The sequence below is a fragment of the Phacochoerus africanus genome, chromosome 13, assembly GCF_016906955.1.
Source record: "Phacochoerus africanus isolate WHEZ1 chromosome 13, ROS_Pafr_v1, whole genome shotgun sequence".
In the NCBI taxonomy this organism is placed as follows: domain Eukaryota; kingdom Metazoa; phylum Chordata; class Mammalia; order Artiodactyla; family Suidae; genus Phacochoerus; species Phacochoerus africanus.
The window spans coordinates 69,636,688-69,654,101 of record NC_062556.1 but is presented as its reverse complement, the minus strand read 5'-3'; the positions used below and the strand labels follow the sequence as shown (position 1 = coordinate 69,654,101).

The following is a 17,414-nucleotide window of genomic DNA, read 5'->3' as shown; positions in this document are numbered from 1 at the left end:
ACTTTAATAACTATAATATACAGATAAATTGAAATTTTTAAGTATTTAAATACATAAAAAATTTGCATAGTGTCTGGTAATTTAATTTCTGGTAAACTGATATTTTAAAATATTCCTTTTCATAGAAATAATAACCTCATAAAAATTGCTGGCCAAAAAAGTATCATAAGTTGACCATGTAAAGAAGTATGGGGAGGAGTTCCCGTCGTGGCTCAGTGGTTAAAGACCCTGACTAGGAACCATGAGGTTGCAGGTTTGATCCCTGGCCTTGCTCAGTGGGTTAAGGATCCGGCAATGCCGTGAGCTGTGGTGTAGGTTGCAGACGTGGCTCGGATCCCCCGTTGCTGTGGCTCTGGTATAGGCCGGTGGCTACAGCTCTGAATCAACCAACCCCTAGGCCTGGGAACCTCCATATGCCACGCAAGAAAATGGCAAAAAAAGACAAAAAAAAAGTATGGGGAATATATGTACATAACTGGTCACTCAGTCACTAGTAAATACATTTAAAAAGCAAAGGTAGGAGTTCCCGTTGTGGCTCAGCCGGTTAAGGACCCAATGTTGTCTCTATGAGGATACAGGTCCAATCCCTGGCCTTGCCCAGTGGGTTAAGGATCTGGCATTGCTGCAAGCTGTGGCATAGGTTGCAGATTCGGCTCAGATCCAGTGTGGTAATGGCTGTGACACAGGCCAGCAGCTGCAACTCAGATTCAACCCCTGGCCCAGGAACCTCCATATGCCTCTGGTGCAGCTGCAAAAAGGAAAAAAAAAAAAAATGACATATTCCTTTTTTTTTTCTTTTTAGGGCCACACCTGCAACATATGTAAGTTCCCAGGCTAGGGGTCAAATCAGAGCTACAGCTGCAAGCCTACGCCACAGCTCACAGCAATGCCAGATCCTTAATCCACTAAGCAGGGCTAGGGATCAAGCCTGCATCCTCATGGATACTAGTCAGGTTAGTTACCACTGAGCCACAACAGGAACTCCTGAGACATATTCCCTTTTGCCTTAGAATAACCCCCTTAGATATGCTAAGTTTAATAACAACAGTAATAACAGGTACTGTTTAGAGTGACAGTTATATGTCAGTTATTCCATTGGGTGCTTCAAGTGTATTTTCTCCGTTAAACTTTGCAATAATATTTCCCAGAGCATTAATCAGATCCCATCTTAGAGATGAGCAAACTGAATCTTGCAGAGTTTACCAAAACTGCTGAAAATCCACCTATCTGGAATACAGGTGTTACCGGTATTCTGAACTCAAGCTCTCAATCACTGTACATATTCTATTTGCCCTATTTTAATAGACTTGAACTATTTTATTTTAAATAAAACCACAGCTTCAGACAGGGTTACACTTAGCTGCCAGTGACAGAAAACCCCAAAATGACAGGGGCTTAAACAAGATAAAAGCTTACTATTCTCATTTGCAAAAGCAGTCCAGAGGCAAGCAGTCCAGGACTGGTGTGGCAGTTCCACAGTGTCTTGAAAAAGGCCAGACACCTGCCTCGTGGCTAAGCTATCCTCACAGGTGGCCACATATTCATCTCATGATTCAAAAGGACTTCTGGAGCACTACTCACAACAGCCAAGACATAGACGCAACCAAGTGCTCACCAACAGATGAATGGATAAAGAAGATGTGGTACATATATGCAGTGGCATATTACTCGGCCATAAAAAAGAATGAAATAATGCCATTTTCAGCAGCGTGGATGGAGCTCAAGACGATCATACTAAGTGAAGTAAGTCAAACAGAGAAAGACAAATATTATATAGCACTTCTGTGTGGAATCTGAAAATAATACAAATGAGTTTATTCACAAAACAGAAACAGATTCACAGACATAGAAAACAAATCTATGGTTACTAAAGTGGAAAGGGATGGGGAGGGATAAAATAAGAGTGTGAGATTAATAGATACACACCACTGTGTTTTAAAAGAAACAAGGGAACTAGAGTCATCATCTTGTAAAAAAATATATTTATACTGTATATATGCCCTGTGTGTATGTATGTATAACTGAATCACTTTGTCGTACACCTGAAACTAATCCGATGCTGTCAATCAACTATACTTCAATTTTAAAAAGCAGGGACTTCTGGAACTCCAGGTGCATCCTAAACAGAAAGGGGAAAAGCTAAAACAAATACCTCCTACAAGTCGGCTCCCTTTTAGCCCCCTACAACGCCTCACCTATTTCTTCTGTCTCCTAACTAGTTGTCTTCCCACTGATGCAATATGCTTAAGTTAGTGAATCTTCAATCCACAGAGACATAAAGCTGATTTATCTCATCATTTTATTTATTTCCTTTTTTCTTCCCTGCTGAGGTATGATTAGAAAATTCAGATGAACTCAGCAAAGAATAAAATTTCTGTCATAGTTGAATTTATTGTTATATGCAAAACCACACAAGAAGATATTATTGCCTTGAGGATACAGAAACTTTTATGATTTGTTTTATATTTTTAAGACTGCCAGCGATAAGAAAACCCTCAACGGTTTTTGCTTCCAACCCTAGATTCAAGGCTTTAGTATGTAACAGGGGGCTTTGAGGAGTTTCCAAATTCTCCAGCAAATGTATGCAGAATAAAAATATGTTAGTGACAAGAGCAGTACTATTATTCATCAAAAAAAAAAAAAATAGAAAAGGGAACCACTTAATCTCTCCTATCTTTGAACAAAGTTTTAGTATTAGAAAAAGAGAGCTGTGCCAAATATTAATTGTAATTCAAATGTGACTTCGGTTGTGTAATAACACAAATGACTGAATGATGAAAAAGACAATCAAATTAGGGGTTTTACCAAAATACATTCTCACTGCCTTCGTGAGATGTGTACCACAGGCAGTCACCAAAGGAATTCTCCAATAAGATACTGATTTGTAGTAGGTTTACACATGTGATAACAAGCCCAAGGTGATTCTCTCCCACGAGAGCTAGCATTACAAAGATTTGAAAATGGAACGGGCTCCCCCTCTGCAGCCAGCAGTCCGCCAGGAAGATGGATTATGTGTGTGTGTCTCTGGGTGTAACATGTAGATGCAGACATATACACAAATGCACCTATGTATTTACATATTCACATAAACATGACATAAACACATACATATGTAAATACATTTGAAGACACTTATGAATTCACTTGTGTATAACATATGCACATAAATTTAAGGTAGCAAATATCTATTCATACACACACGTATGCTTATATTGGCAATCAGAATACACACGCATAAAGAACTCCCTCAGGCCTTATTATTTATATTCTTTATGTTATTTTTAAATACATACACATTATAAAGCAAGATGTGAAAAAACACTTAGATATATAATGTTAATACCTGAAGACATCAACTCTTTCAGATGCCAGGACTTGAAAGAAGGTGGATGAGCAAGAACCAAGATGACAGAAATAATAGCTCAACTCCTTGCCCCAAATCAGCAGAACTTGGAAATGAAAGAAATACAGTGGGAGTTCCCATCATGGCGCAGTGGAAACAAATCCAACTAGGAGCCATGAGGTTGTGCGTTCGATCCCTGGCCTCACTCCATGGGTTAAGGATCCGGTGTTGCCATGACCTGTGGTGTAGGTCGCAGACTCGGCTTGGATCTGGTGTTGCTGTGGCTGCGGCTACAGCTCCGATTAGACCCCCAGCCTGGGAACCTCCAGATGCCGTGGGTGCAGCCCTAAAAAAGACCCAAAGAAAAGAAAGAAATATGGTGAACAGTGAAAGAAAGAGATGTTTGAAGAGGAGGGAGGGTGACTGAAGCACGTGATTGGGAAGCTGGGGGTTTTAAGAACCAGAATGCCTGCGATCCAGTCTTGAGCGGTTTACACACCTGTGATTAAACAGCTCCACCCCCGCTGTGTTGAGAAAATTCAGGCATATTCACCCAGCACAGCTGACCCTCGAACTACACAGGTTTGGACTGTGCTGGTCCACCTCTGCGTAGATGTTTTACAGTAAATACACACCACAGTCCTCCACCATCCATGGTGAGCTGACCCGCAGCACTGCAGCTGCGGAGGGCTGAGGGTCAAGGGACACGCGGATTTTCAACCCCGTGGAAGTCAGCACCCCAACTCCCACCCTGTTCAAGGATCGGTTGTCCTCAAAAGCTCTGTCAAAGGGAGTTGTTTTGATTTTGTTTTGGGTCAAGTTGATTTCCCCATTTTTGTAAGTGGATCAATGGAGGAGATGAGGGAACCGCCTGGAAAGGCAAACCTCTCAGGGGCACTAAGAGTCAGAAGCAGAAGCGCACTGGGTGTAAACCTTGCAAACACGGAAATCGTGGGATTTCCAGGAAAGAAAAAGACTGAAAATGCCAGATCCAAGGATTAATCACACAGGACTGAGGGGAAGGCTCTGGAATCTTCCATCCAGATCAGTTACAATGGCATAATAGTTTGCAGGGACAGGAACACAAAAGTCAGGCTCCCGAAAGAGAGAAGGAAGCGAGGACCAGAAGCCTAGACGCCCACGGAGCTGGACCTGATACAGTGAGGCCTGGTTTCCTCAAGCTGGCCAGGGCGCAGAGCTGGCCCAGCCCTGACACTGGGGAGCAGGCCTGCTGTTGAATGTGACACAGCTCCAAACACTCACCGACAGTCCTGGGAGGAAATGCGGAAGGTAGACTGAGACCCGGCAGAAGGTACGACATGAAAGGAGAATCGCTTCGGGGGGTAAATATTTTAGGGCCACGGATCAAGAGACAGTGGAGGAGGGGCAGCTGGCATAGGTAAGCATATGTGCTTGGCACAATTATCACCCCCATTTGATACTAATATTGTCCCCACTTCAGAGATAAGGAAACAGGAGTTGCCAGCATCTGAGTAACCTGCCCTTGGCTCCGTGGCTGGCAAGTGATAATGTCAGACCTTGAACCTCAGCAGCTGCTGGGCTCTAAGTCACTCGTCACCTTTTGGAGCAGAGTTCTGATGTGTCTCACCAGCGTTGGGGTGGAAAAGTCTGGAGCCAGGAAAATTAGACTGTGTACCGAAGCCCTGAGAGATGGAAAGGACAGTCCTTGCAGATTCTGGATGGAGCATAAGCACAGGGAGGTGGTAATGGAGCTGGAACCTCTCTCCCTCACGTACATACAACATGAACTTCCTCTTGGACTTGATGGAAGGATGGCTGTGGTAGGAAGAAGGGCCCCAAAGATGCTCAGATCCTTGTTCCTGTAAATATGTGAGTATGTCACCTGCCGTGATCGAAGGGACTCTGCCAATATGATGGAGACTGGGGATCTTCAGATGGGAAGATTATACTGCATTATCTGGGCAGGCCTAGTCTAATCACGCGACTCCTAAAAAGGGAAGCACTTTTCCAGGCTGTAGTGAGAGAAGGATGTGCCAGTGGACAAAGCTTGGAGAGTCAGCACATGAGAAGGATCTGACCCCTGTGACTGGCTCTGAGATGTAGACGGGTTCGTGCAGGGACCCAAGAGAGGAATCTAGGAGATAAGGGATACGCCGACTGCCAACCAGCAAGGCAACGGGAACCTTGACCCTACAGCCACATGAATTAAACTCTCCCAGTATCGAATGACCAGGAAATGATTCTCTCCAAGAGTCTTCAGAAAGGCACGGAGCTTGAGACACCGTAAGCCCTGGGAGACCCACGTCAGACTTCAGACTCTCAGAACTATATGAAAATACACTTCTGTGGCTGAAACCACAAGGTCTATGGCAATGTTAGAGCAGTGACAGAAAACTAACACAATGGCAGGCAGGCGATGGAACGTAGAAAACTATCTTGTCTCACTCTGTAGCTCCTCAGACAAGGAATTCATGAGAAAGGACTATACCAGGAATCTCTGCTCCCATGACACGGGTCCTCCACCTCCAGGCTCTGAGCATCACGAGTCACAGATCAGATTAATGATCTGGGTCTGAGGCCCATGGAGCTGGGGAGCTTTTTTGGGGGGGGCGGGCTCTGAATCCAAGAGACATGGGATGTCAGCCTTAGCATCAAGTCTCAAAACTCACTGAAAGTCTTTCGAGAACCCTGTGGCAGAAGCTTACACTCTGCAAGTTTAAAATCTGTATCACAAGCAAATTTGTTCCCATATATCCCCTTCTCTTTCCAGGGAACTTTTTCTTAAAAAAATAACTGCTGGACTTGTCACCCTGACCCTATTTGTTCTAAACATGATGACGTTATAAATACGCTCTTTCAGATTATCAAGGTGTAGGGACGACCTAGTCCAAGGCCAAGGTATTTCAGTCTCTACAGCAGGGCTGCAGGATACTGTCCCAATAAAGCAGTACAGCTAAGAGAAAGTGGTATGTGGGTTTGGCACTTTCTTTGAGAAGGAAAATCGAATCTGTCTGCGCCCCTTGGGGTAAGACAAGATGCCTTTATCCAAAATGGATGAACCTAAGAGGACAGAGTTCAGAAAAGAAGCTGGCATGACACGAGGGAGCTGGGGGTGGGGACTCCTGCATATGTTCTCCACAAGGTCCAGAACCTGAATGTGAGGCTTGTGCTCCACTAAACAGCATATAGGAGCCATGAAGTGGTCCGAACATGGGAGCAACGGATCGTTAATGCTCTGACTCATGAAAAGAAGTGAACTGACAGAAAGGCACAGTGAGAGAAGTGTGAAAATGAAACAACTTGGATGAGCTCATCATGAAGGTCTGCTTTAGTTTTCGAAGGCAGACGTGTCAACCTTTGGGTCCTGATACGTGGCTTTGGGGGACATCACGCACATGTCATTCACCACGCTGGCATTCTTCAAGTACACGTCCAACCCTGACACTCAATATATCTTCCACCACTTTCCCCACAGCCCTAAGATCCAGCTCCGCCAAACCTAGAATCCCTCACTCTTCTCCAAACACACTTACATACTTTCCTGCCTCTAAACCATTCCTTGACTATTTCTTCACTCAGAATTCCAACAGGCCCCCCCTTGGGTTAAAAGCCTCCTTCTAGTTAAAGATTTATGGCCAATGCTACATTTTTCTTGAGAACTTTTAACCATGGTATTTAACTCCTACCTTAATGAAACCCTCATAGAAATTTATGTAAATTATATACTTCATTGCCTTATAGCATTTGTTATTTCTCTGAACCTCCCTACTCAGTGGGAAGTTGTCGTATATCCCTCACTTTTTATAGCACCGTCCACAGCAAATAGAGTCTAACAAATACGCAGCACTTTACGATATTGGCTAAACTGAATTCATTTAGCTCTTCCAAATTCCCCAAACTAAAACTCTTATAAGCAATATTTCTCAAAAGTGATTAGAATTTTTTTTTTTCTTTTTAGGGCTGAACCTGCAGCACATGGAAGTCCCCAGGCTAGGGGTCAAATAGGAGCTGCAGCTGCCGGCCTATACCACCGCCACAGCAACACCAGATCCGAGCCACATTGGTGACCTACACTGTAGCCTGCAGCAACACCAGATCCTTAACCCACTGAGCAAGACCAGGGGTGGAATCGGCATCCTCATGGATATCAGAAGGGTTCTTAAACCATTGAGCCACAACAGGAACTCGAGAAATAATTTTTAAGAAACCAATATCTTATTAAAGTATAATCACAGGTATTGAGGTGGTTATCCAGGATGCCTCAAAGTACTAACTGAAAGTTTGTTTTCATACAACCCAACATTTGGCCGTCCTCAAAGCAACTTATCACCAAAATGAGTTTACTCCACATTAGACCATCACACCCACAGGAACAACCGCTGGGCCAGACTGTCAGGCTGCAGAAGTCCGAGGATGATTCGTGTCACATACGCAACTGGAGCTGGGGAGAAAACAGGCCACCTGTGACAGTAGAGACGTCAGCACTCCCAACCAGCTGAACTAAAATAAGTGTGTTTCCTATGAGTCACAGTATAAGCATCCCGAAGGACTTCACTGTGAAAAAGCACAGTAGAGCTATAGCTGCTAGGCCAAAACAGTTATCCTTGCTTGGCCTTTGAGCTTGGGATCAATAACAGGCCCAGACTACATTAACGAAACAAAGTGGCTTTCACTGCATCAAATGTGCAACGGATGCAAAGCCAGGCTTCTTATCTATCCATCTCTCTATCTTTCTATCCATCCATCTATCCATCCTAGCTCACCTTTTGTGCATCACTATAATAACACGTTATATACATATACACACATTAGTGTGTATCAAGCACTTACTTTGTGCAAAACGCTATTCTAAGTCTTTGACATGTTAAGCTCCACAACCATCCTGCAAGGTAGGTACTTTATGATGCTCATGTTACAGATGAAGAAAGCCAAGCTCAGGAAGTTTTAACTAACTGCCCAAGTTCATGAAGCTATTAAGTGCAGGATTCGAATCCTGGGAAATTTCCTCCAGAGCCCCATAATCTTTTTTTTTTTTTTTTTTTTGTATTTTCTAGGGCTGCACCCGTGACACACAGAGGTTCCCAGGCTAGGGATCTAATCGGAGCTACAGCTGCCGGCCTACACCAGAGCCACAGTCACGTGGGATCCAAGCTGCGTCCGAGACCTACACCACAGCTCACAGCAACATGGGATCTTTAACCCACTGAGCGAAGCCAGGGATCGAACCCGCAACCTCATGGTTCCTAGTCAGATTCTTTAACCATTGAGCCACGACAGGAACTCCGCCCCATTATCTTAACCACTCCACGATACCCTGCCAGAACAGGCTTTTGCTTCTTCATAGAGGTGGGGGAAGTCTCTGGAAGCTGCTCTATTCCTGGAAATCACCTAAAGGGGCTTAGTAAATCAACTATAATAGAAAAAAGAAAAACCTAAAAAAAGGGGAGGAGCTTATCACAGAGGCGAAGATGGTAAGAGGTGAACATCAAAACATAAAAAAAGAACCTGCTACGTTTCTATCTCACTGGCTGTCATATAGGAACCGCTTCTTGAGGATGGAATTGAGCAGCTCCACTTAAACACACAGAATAAGCGGGCAAGATGGCAAGACTGCCAGCTATGCTGTGTGTGAGCCTGTCCTCACCGGCCTGGCAAACACAGCCGGTGCATTCACAGGGGCAGATTCGGCACCAGGCCCGCAGAGTAGATGTCAGCTGGCAACAGTCAGAAAGATGAGAACAGAAAACGAATAGGCTTCTCTCACTCTGGTTACCCCCTAAATAAAGGGAAGCGTGTTGCCTCCCACAGGAATGCACACACCAGCAAACCAAACCAGGCAGGACTCCGCTGCGCTCTGCACCAGGGAGGAAGGAAGGGCCCTAAGACGTCAGCAGGAAACAACAAATCACTTGCCACGTTCCACGGGCCGTAAACAAGGGCACATATGCCACAGCATGCCCTCTGCATGGTTTACAGAAAGGAAACAGATCAGCGTCTTCAAGCAGGGAGTTTTATCCGATGGCAACCCAGACCAGCTTCACTGGCTGCAGACTGCATCCTACTTCTTAGGTTTCCAATGAAAGAACGATGCAAAACGCCCAGTAAGATGTGTTCAGAAGTCATGATATTGAAGAGGCCTTGCCAGAGGCAATAAAAGCCAGAGAAGCCAGGTAACCGTTGAATTTGGAATGAAATATTAGACCATACTTAGCTTTCATTCCAAAGGGCCGCCCTTAATAACGCGGCAGCTGGTGAGGCTGACAAAGGAAAAATAAGCTGTGACATCCAATGCATTTAAAGGGTTGAGTCGCAGCCTTCAAAGCTAAACACAGAAGCACCTGTGCCCCTTGAATTACTAATGTGATTTTTTTTTTCATGACCAAAGAACCTGCATATTAAGTATCCTCCAGGCACTTCTGGGCCCAGGTGCCGGGGGAGGGGGAGAGTTTTTTTTTTTTTTTTTTTTTTTTTTTTTTGCTGTGAACTCATTCTTGATCTCTCCGGTAGTGTTGGAGTCTCATGCTCAGCTATACTGTGGGTAAAATAAGTTGATTTTTTTTTATTTCCTACAAGTCTGCTGGAAATGCACCGTGCTGTCCTTACACTGGCAGAGTGTCTGCATCATGGACAGTGACCTAACTGAAGTTCCTGGCCCTGAGTACATGGCACGGTTACATGAACGGGCTAGAGATGAGGGGTGTTCTCTGCAAAGAAATAGCTTGACCTTTTCCAGCATCAGGACCCGAATCACTCCTTCAAAATGTCCAAGGGGGATCAATTTATTTTCATGCCAACCTTACAAAACGCCAAACCATGCAAGCCAAACCATGGGAGCAGTTAAAACAATGCAAAAGCCATCACTTCCAAGTAAAGAGGGGCCTGCTTGTTTTTTCCTTGTTACAATTTTCTCACAGGCATAGCTACCCGTGAACTCTCCCCCTCGGTAGGAGAGGGCAAATTCGCGTTCAAAAGACATAATCTGCTTCCCTGGAATTGAGGAAAATAAGATTCCTCTGTGTTTCTTTGGTAAAATAAAATAAAGGCCAGAAACAAACTTAACACTGTAAACCAACTACACCTCAATTAAAAAAAAAAAAAACACAGGCTTAATTTCTGCAAATATTATGTTTAACATTTATGACTGGGGTAGGAGAGCCCAGCGTAATAACTCCATGTATGAGGAAGGTGGGAGATTTGGTTCGTCATAAGGAACTCAAAAGCCAAGTGAGATTGATAATTAAGTGAACCTACAAATATTATTTGCACTTACGTTTGGACCCCAGGGCGGGGATCAGTGTTACAAGATGACTCCAGCACTGACTACCAACAGGGAGGCCTTCGCGGTGGCACTAATTTCCAGGGCTGTTAGAGGGGTTGTCCCACCCTTCCCTCCCCAGGAAGTGGCAGAAGCCCCGGGAGCGCGTGCGGCCCGCGGGGCCACGCGGCGGGGCCAGCGCCGCCCCCTTACCTGCGCAGGTGCTGCCGTCGTAGGTCTCGCACACCCACTCGTGGCACTCGCACAGGGGCCCGAAGTACACGCCCGGCTCGCTCACGTGACAGATGCAGACCCCGCAGTCGCACCGGCCGCGGCCGTGGCACAGAGCGCCCCCTGGGGGCTGCCCGGGCGCCCGGCACCGGCGCTCCGACTCGGCCCGGGACAGCCTGCACGCGGCGCCCGGCCCGCTTCTGCAGGGGCGACAAACCACAGCAGGGCCACGGTCAAGCCCAGACACTGGCCCTGTGATCCGAGCCCACGCTGCCTTCACCTTGCCTCCCAGGGTCCACCCAGACCCCAAACGGAGACCCGTGAACTCTCCCCCTCGGTAGGATAGGAAGCCCAAGGCCCCCCATTTGGAGGCCAAGCTGACACCACTCGTGGGCCACCACCGAAGAAGTGACCAGACCCAAGGTGTCTAAGAGGTGACCTGCCCACCTAGGAACAGGACCGTATGCCAGGTGGACTAAGTGACCCGGCTCTACCTCTTGGTAATTTGCCGCTGAATCTTACATGCGCATTTAAGTAAGAATTAATCCAAACTATGACACTTGGCTGACTTTTCAGTTCTCTTTAAAAAGTCCCGCGGCTAGCTAGGGGCAGTTATTTTCTGAAAAAGAAGAGATGAGTATATAGAAAGAGCTATACATGTTATGAGAGCACAGGATACAGCGTTTTTTCAAGTTGCAATATGCTTATAACCTATACTTTTAAAACGTACACGTTTAATAGACTTGGGGTTGCCCAGAGGGAGGGGGAGGGAATGGGAGGGACTGGGAGTCTGGGGTTAGTAGATGCAAAACTATTGCATTTGGAACAGATAAGCAATGAGATTCTGCTGTGTAGTCCAAGGAGCTATATCTGATCACTTGTGATGGAACATGGTGGAGGATACAGTGAGAAAAAGAAGGTGGGTGGCTTTGCTGTACAGCAGAAATTGACAGAACATTGTAAATCAGCTATAATAAAACATTTTTTAAAAAACGTGAAAGTTTCGTTATTGTGATGTGACTCTCAGAATGTACTGCAAAATGTAACACAGACCCCGTGAAACAATTCTGCCTTATAGGTGGTGAGAAAACACAGGTACACAGAGGTTGGCAGAAGTTCCTCTTGCTATGTATTGGAATAGGAGGAAATCATATATTGATTCAATGATTGTATTTTTTCCAAAGGAAAAGCAACAGGACAGGGGTAAAGCAGCACACTGTGTAGATATAAGGAAAGGAACAGGTTGAAAATAATTTATCCCGTGTCCAACTTTCTAACTGCTCTTGGCTTAAGGCGGCCATCCCCAACCTTGAGTTCTGCCACGCAAAGCAGGGCAGATCTGTCTTAAAGAAAAACAAACCAGACTTACCTCAGGGATGGCGAGAAGCTTTGGGGAACAGCTGACAGTCCCGCGAAGAGAAGGGAGGACGCCAGCAGCAAGAAGTTCCTGAAGCCGGCGGGACGCATGCTGAGTGTCCCAGGGGGGCTGGGAGGCAGCCGCGCTTCTGCCAGGTGGGGCTCCCCGGGGGGAGGGGAGGCTGCAGGGGGAGAGGGGCCACGGGCAGGTGGCCGGGCAGACGGACCCCCAGAAGCCCAGGCGTGCAGGTCCCGGGCTTTCCCCGGAGCTGCGAGTGCCTTGATGAGCTGCCTGCGAGGATTTGGGCAGCGGCACCGTTCTGGGCGGGGTGCTGGTACCAAACTCCTCAAGTGGAGAGTCTAGGCAGGGAGGTAATTAGAAACAGTTGTACAAGCAGATGGTTTATTTTGACATTAAAAAAAAGTCCTGTTCACAGATTTAAGAAAATCGTTTCTTTCTTCAAGTTCAGGCCCCAGAAATACTTGACAAGAGGATATTGAGCTGGTTGATATTAAAGGGACAGATCAAATGATCCCGAAGATGGGAGGGGGGAAGTGGGGACGCTTCCTCTTCTGACTCCTGAGGTCAACGGGAACATTGGGGCGGGGATTACTTTCACGGCAGGCTTTTCAAGAAGATACACTGTTTGACTATTTGGGGTGTGAGTTGCTGGGGGCAGGAACAATTGACAAAATATCCCTTTTTTCTTGTGTTTTTGAGCCCTTGTGTTAAATGATGGGTCTCTTGGAATTCCCTGGGGGCCGAGCGATTAAGGTTCCGTGTTGTCACTGCACTGCGGTGGCTCAGGGTTGATCCCCGGTCCCGGAAACTTCCATATGCCACAGGTGCAGGCAAACAATTAAAAAATAAAAAATAGGTTTCTCCTCTCTTAAGCTGTTACAAAGTGTGTCATGCTTCTAGTTGTTTGGGCCAGTGGTTTATCACAGAACATTTTTTTCTTGACTTGGATGGTTCAAACTGCAGTTGTCCCGAGTTCACCCCATCCTCCCCCACAGATTAAGTATGAGAAAATAACATGTATGATTACAATGTCAGTGCCGCTGACAAATCGTCGGTGGTCACTTGTGAAGCACCTACTATGTGCTGGCCGCTTGGTATGTTTTATCTTCAACCGTGGCAATAACCACACATTCATTTACTCACGTAGCAAACACAGGTTAAGCATCCATCGGCTACCAGGCTGTGTGCCAGACAGAAAAGGCACAACAGGGAATTAAGGAGACCTGATCCCTGGGCAAGTGGACAATAACAAAATAAAACCCACAAATCTAAAAGGAGGAAAAGTTGCAAGTTACTCCCAGCTTGGCTCCATTCATCAGATCTAATCAAGATGGCATTTGAATTAAAGGCTGAAAGAGAAGTAGCGGGAAGTTGAGTGGAAATGGCGAAGAGGTGGCAGAGTGAAGGGCACTGTCATTCCCATTATAAAGATCAAAAAACTGAGACCAAAGACTGACCTCTGCTCAAAAGTGGCCGGCTTGCCCCAATCCACATAGGAAGTTTGAGGGAGACCTGAAAGCCCACACTTTGTGTAGTGCCTGGAGCAAGGTATTGTGGACGGATCTACAGAAGGGAGGAAACATCCTTCCTTTGCACTAAGAAGAGCTTTAGATGCGGAGGATCCAAGGAAACAGAACCATACAAGCTGCGACTCTGGCCTTAAAGCTGGAGATGATGCAACAGGACGGATCTCTCTCTGTAATTTACAGGAAGAGATAGAAGACCGAGGCGCAGATTTTCCTGCTGGGGCTTGAAGGTGCCCTGAACAGAGCCTAATCCTTTTTCTCTTGCTTCTCCAGACTCCATCTGTACCCTAAAGGGGTCTGTCTGCCTGGGGCACATCCTAGCTCCTTCAAAGGCTGACCCTTTGTCAACTTTTGCCCAAGCGTGTACACGCTGGTGGCCGAATCTGCCACCAGGAGGACAGACTGGACAGAGGCGTGCACCGGCCAGAGAGTGATCTGGGTGGGGAATTCTGGAGTCCGGGGTACCCAGAGTGTGGTTTAGAAGGATCAGCAAAGGCTCACATTGGCAGGTGCCCTGGATCACAGGAACTGCTTATCCTCTGGGGGAGGGGGTGTGGCTAGAGGGGAATCAGAGTCCCTAAACCAGTCATTTCCCGAAGGTGATCTGTGAACCAGCTCCAGCAGTGGCACCAGGGAACTTAGAAAGGCAAGTTCTCAGGTCCCACCCCCAGACCTACAGATGCACAGGCTGCCTGTTACCAATATCCCTGGGAACTCTATTTGCACCTCATATTGAGGGAGCTTTGCCAACCATGGGGCCCCGGGCTGGGATCACGGATGCCTGGATCTAAGGATGGGACTCATATGCACGCCTAGTTCCACTCCCGGCACCCTTCGCCTTCCTGGCCACGTGTAACGCTGTGAGGACGTAGGAACAGGCTCTCCTGCCAACATCTGAAAAGTCTGGTGACTCAGAGACTATGGGAAGCGTAGAAGGAAGGGCAGCATCAATTCCAAAGCCTCCCTAGGAATTTGCAGTGAAAACATGGAACTTTTAATAAATGAGTCATGTATTACTTTTTGCATATTTTCTGAGGGAAAAAAAAAAAGAATCCTTGTGGAATAGGGAACTGAGTTTTGAACCCTTCTTTGGGGAATTCAAACAGTCCTCTGAAACTGTGGTGTTTTCCTACAGGGCACCATGCCAGGAGGAATATCATCATTAGGAACGTGCTGCTGTGAAGCAGAGATAGTTGCTACTAGGTGACTGACAGCATTTGAATGTTCAGACCCTTATATGATTGTGACTCAGAAATAATATTCCCAGGAAGCTGAAATAGTTATATTGCGGTTGACTTGGTGACTCAGGAGAAAATCTTGGATCCACACAAACTTTGTCAAAATAAAAGAAAGTAACTTAACATTTTCTCTTTTTAGCAAACTTTGATTTTTTTTTTTTCCTAAGTACAAAATGTCTTGGAATGACCTACTTTCATCCCTCTCCCAGTTTGCAGAAGACTCAAGGACACACAGCTCTTGAGGGCAGACATAGGAAGGACCCGACTGCTCCATGAAAGGCCCTGAGTTTCTCACTGATCCTGAAAATCATATGACAGATAGCTCTGGGGGAAAGGCTGGAGTGGTCTCCTAGTACCTGAAACGAAACTCAAAGGGATTGAAAACTTCTTCGTCCTCGAACGTAGTCCTGCATCCTCAGGTCACAAAATCATTGCATCTGGGGTTCATTTAAATACCTTTAAAGGGTATTTTAAAGGTCATCTAGTCCAAAAATCAAATGTTTTGAGAAGGTACTACACGCCTGCCAAATGCTTATGTACCTAGTCTACTCAGTAAGAAAATGAAAATTGGAGTTCCTATTGTTCCTATTGCTCACCAGTGACAAACCCAACTAGTATTCATGAGGACGTGGGTTCGATCCCTGGCCCCGCTCAGTGGGTTAAGGATCCAGCGTTGCCATGAGCTGTGGTGTAGGTCAAAGATGAGGCTTGAATCTGGTGTTGCTGTGGCTGTGGCATAGGCCAGCAGCTGCAGCTTCAATTCAACCTCTAGCCTGGGAACTTCCATATGCCTCAGGTGCAGCTTTAAAAAGCAAAAAAAAAAAAAAAAAAAAAAAAAAAAAAACAAGGAGGGGCGGGGGAAGAAAATTAAAGGGAGCACAGCCCTTTCTGAAAGCAGCTCTGAAGACTTTCCCCCTTGACTCCAGATCTACTCTGAAAGGTCTTTTAAAATAATGTCCTGGCCGTGACTTGCTTAAAATATTTTAAGATATATAATATGTGTGTTCCTTCCCCAGGCCACCACCTAGCCACCTGGTCCCCAAATAATTCTACCTCTTTCAAGATGAGCATCCTCATCTCCACCATCTCTGACTTGTGTATTACAACTTCAAGGAGTTCCCGCTGGGGTACAGTGGGTTAAGAATCTGACTGCAGCGGCTCGGCTAGCTGTGGAGGCTGGGTTTGATCTCTGCACAGCACACGGGGTTAAAGGATCTGCTGTGGCCAAAGCTCTGGGGTAGGTCGCAGCTATGGCTCAGATTCAATCCCTGGCCCAAGAACGTCCATATGCTGAGGGTGCGCCCATAAAACAAAACAAAAACTTCAAGCCCCCAGTAGCCTGGTTTCCTGAGTGTTTTTGCTTCGTGTGGGTAGATGACTCTATAAAGCGTGCAGGCACCACTGATACCATAGGGCAGGTGTGGCTGAACGTGTGGCAACCTGCTGTTTGGGAAACTGACCCCCATACATGAGGGCAGCGAGAGACCAAAGAAAGAGCCAGACGATTCCAGATGGTAGAGTGACAGATGTGATAAGCCAGGGAACGTACACAAGAGGCTTACCTTAGGTGATGCAAAATGTATAGATCTCCGCGTGCACCTGCCAGAATCTTAAGAGTTTATAGAGAGGCCTTGATGGGGTTCTGGATTGTATATGGCCCAGATGGCCTTAACAACACATTGCTCTCTCAAGGCTGCATCCTTCCAAAGGGCTCCTACTGTGAGAACTGCGGACAGAAGGTCAATGCAAGGGCAGGGGCGGAGGTGAGGAGCCTCTGATTTCCCAAGCCCGGCTCATGGGTCAGCTGGTGGTCGTGTCCTCTCCTTGACCTCTCTGATCAGAAACAGGTGCTTTCAGCATTCTTATTTCATATACTATATTTCTGCTAATAAACTGAAGATCACATGAGCTTTCTGTGTCATCATTCCAATTCTGTGCATCTACAAGCATAGGTGCCCCCAAATAAAAGTTGGTATTTATCCTGGTTAAATTTTATTTGGGCTCCGTTCACTTATTCAGCGGGTCAAAATCATTATGGATACTGGTTTCAGATTTCTCTCACCCTTTCCAAAGTAAATACAATGAGCACACTTTGTCCATCTTATCCAAATAATTGTTGGGAGAAATGTGGCTGAAGACCAAGCTTAGGTGAGGTCTTTCTTCAAGGCAACAAAAATCCCTTCATCAGCATATACTGGGTAGGAAATCCGTCTGCTTACCATGTGCTGAGCTGTGCAGGATCAGCCTCTATCTTCATTTCCTTCACAAGAAACATATGGAACCTCCCATCATCACGTACCTCACTAATCTTAGTTTACCAGGTAAAACTTGGGGTTTTACAGTCTTTTTTGCCAGCACCTAAAATAGTGTCTCATACATATTATCTGCTCCATACTTATTTCTATTGTGAATAAACTAATTGGAATGATGTATCATACAAATGGTAGATCTAGGAGTGAGC

General features: G+C 46.0%; 1 protein-coding gene across 1 annotated transcript in view; it reads right to left on the bottom strand.

Annotated features, from left to right (window-relative positions):
* The window catches only part of ITGBL1 (integrin subunit beta like 1), a 202,585-nt gene extending 190,066 nt beyond the window's left edge, over positions 1–12,519 (bottom strand). Inside the window, exons 1-2 of the mRNA XM_047756484.1 lie at positions 12,181–12,519; positions 10,794–11,011 (exon numbers count right to left, since the gene is read on the bottom strand). Of these exons, the coding sequence (XP_047612440.1) occupies positions 10,794–11,011; positions 12,181–12,278 (316 nt within the window). The 5' untranslated portion in view covers positions 12,279–12,519. The remainder of the gene's footprint in view (positions 1–10,793; positions 11,012–12,180) is intronic.
* Positions 12,520–17,414: the final 4,895 nt, after the last annotated feature.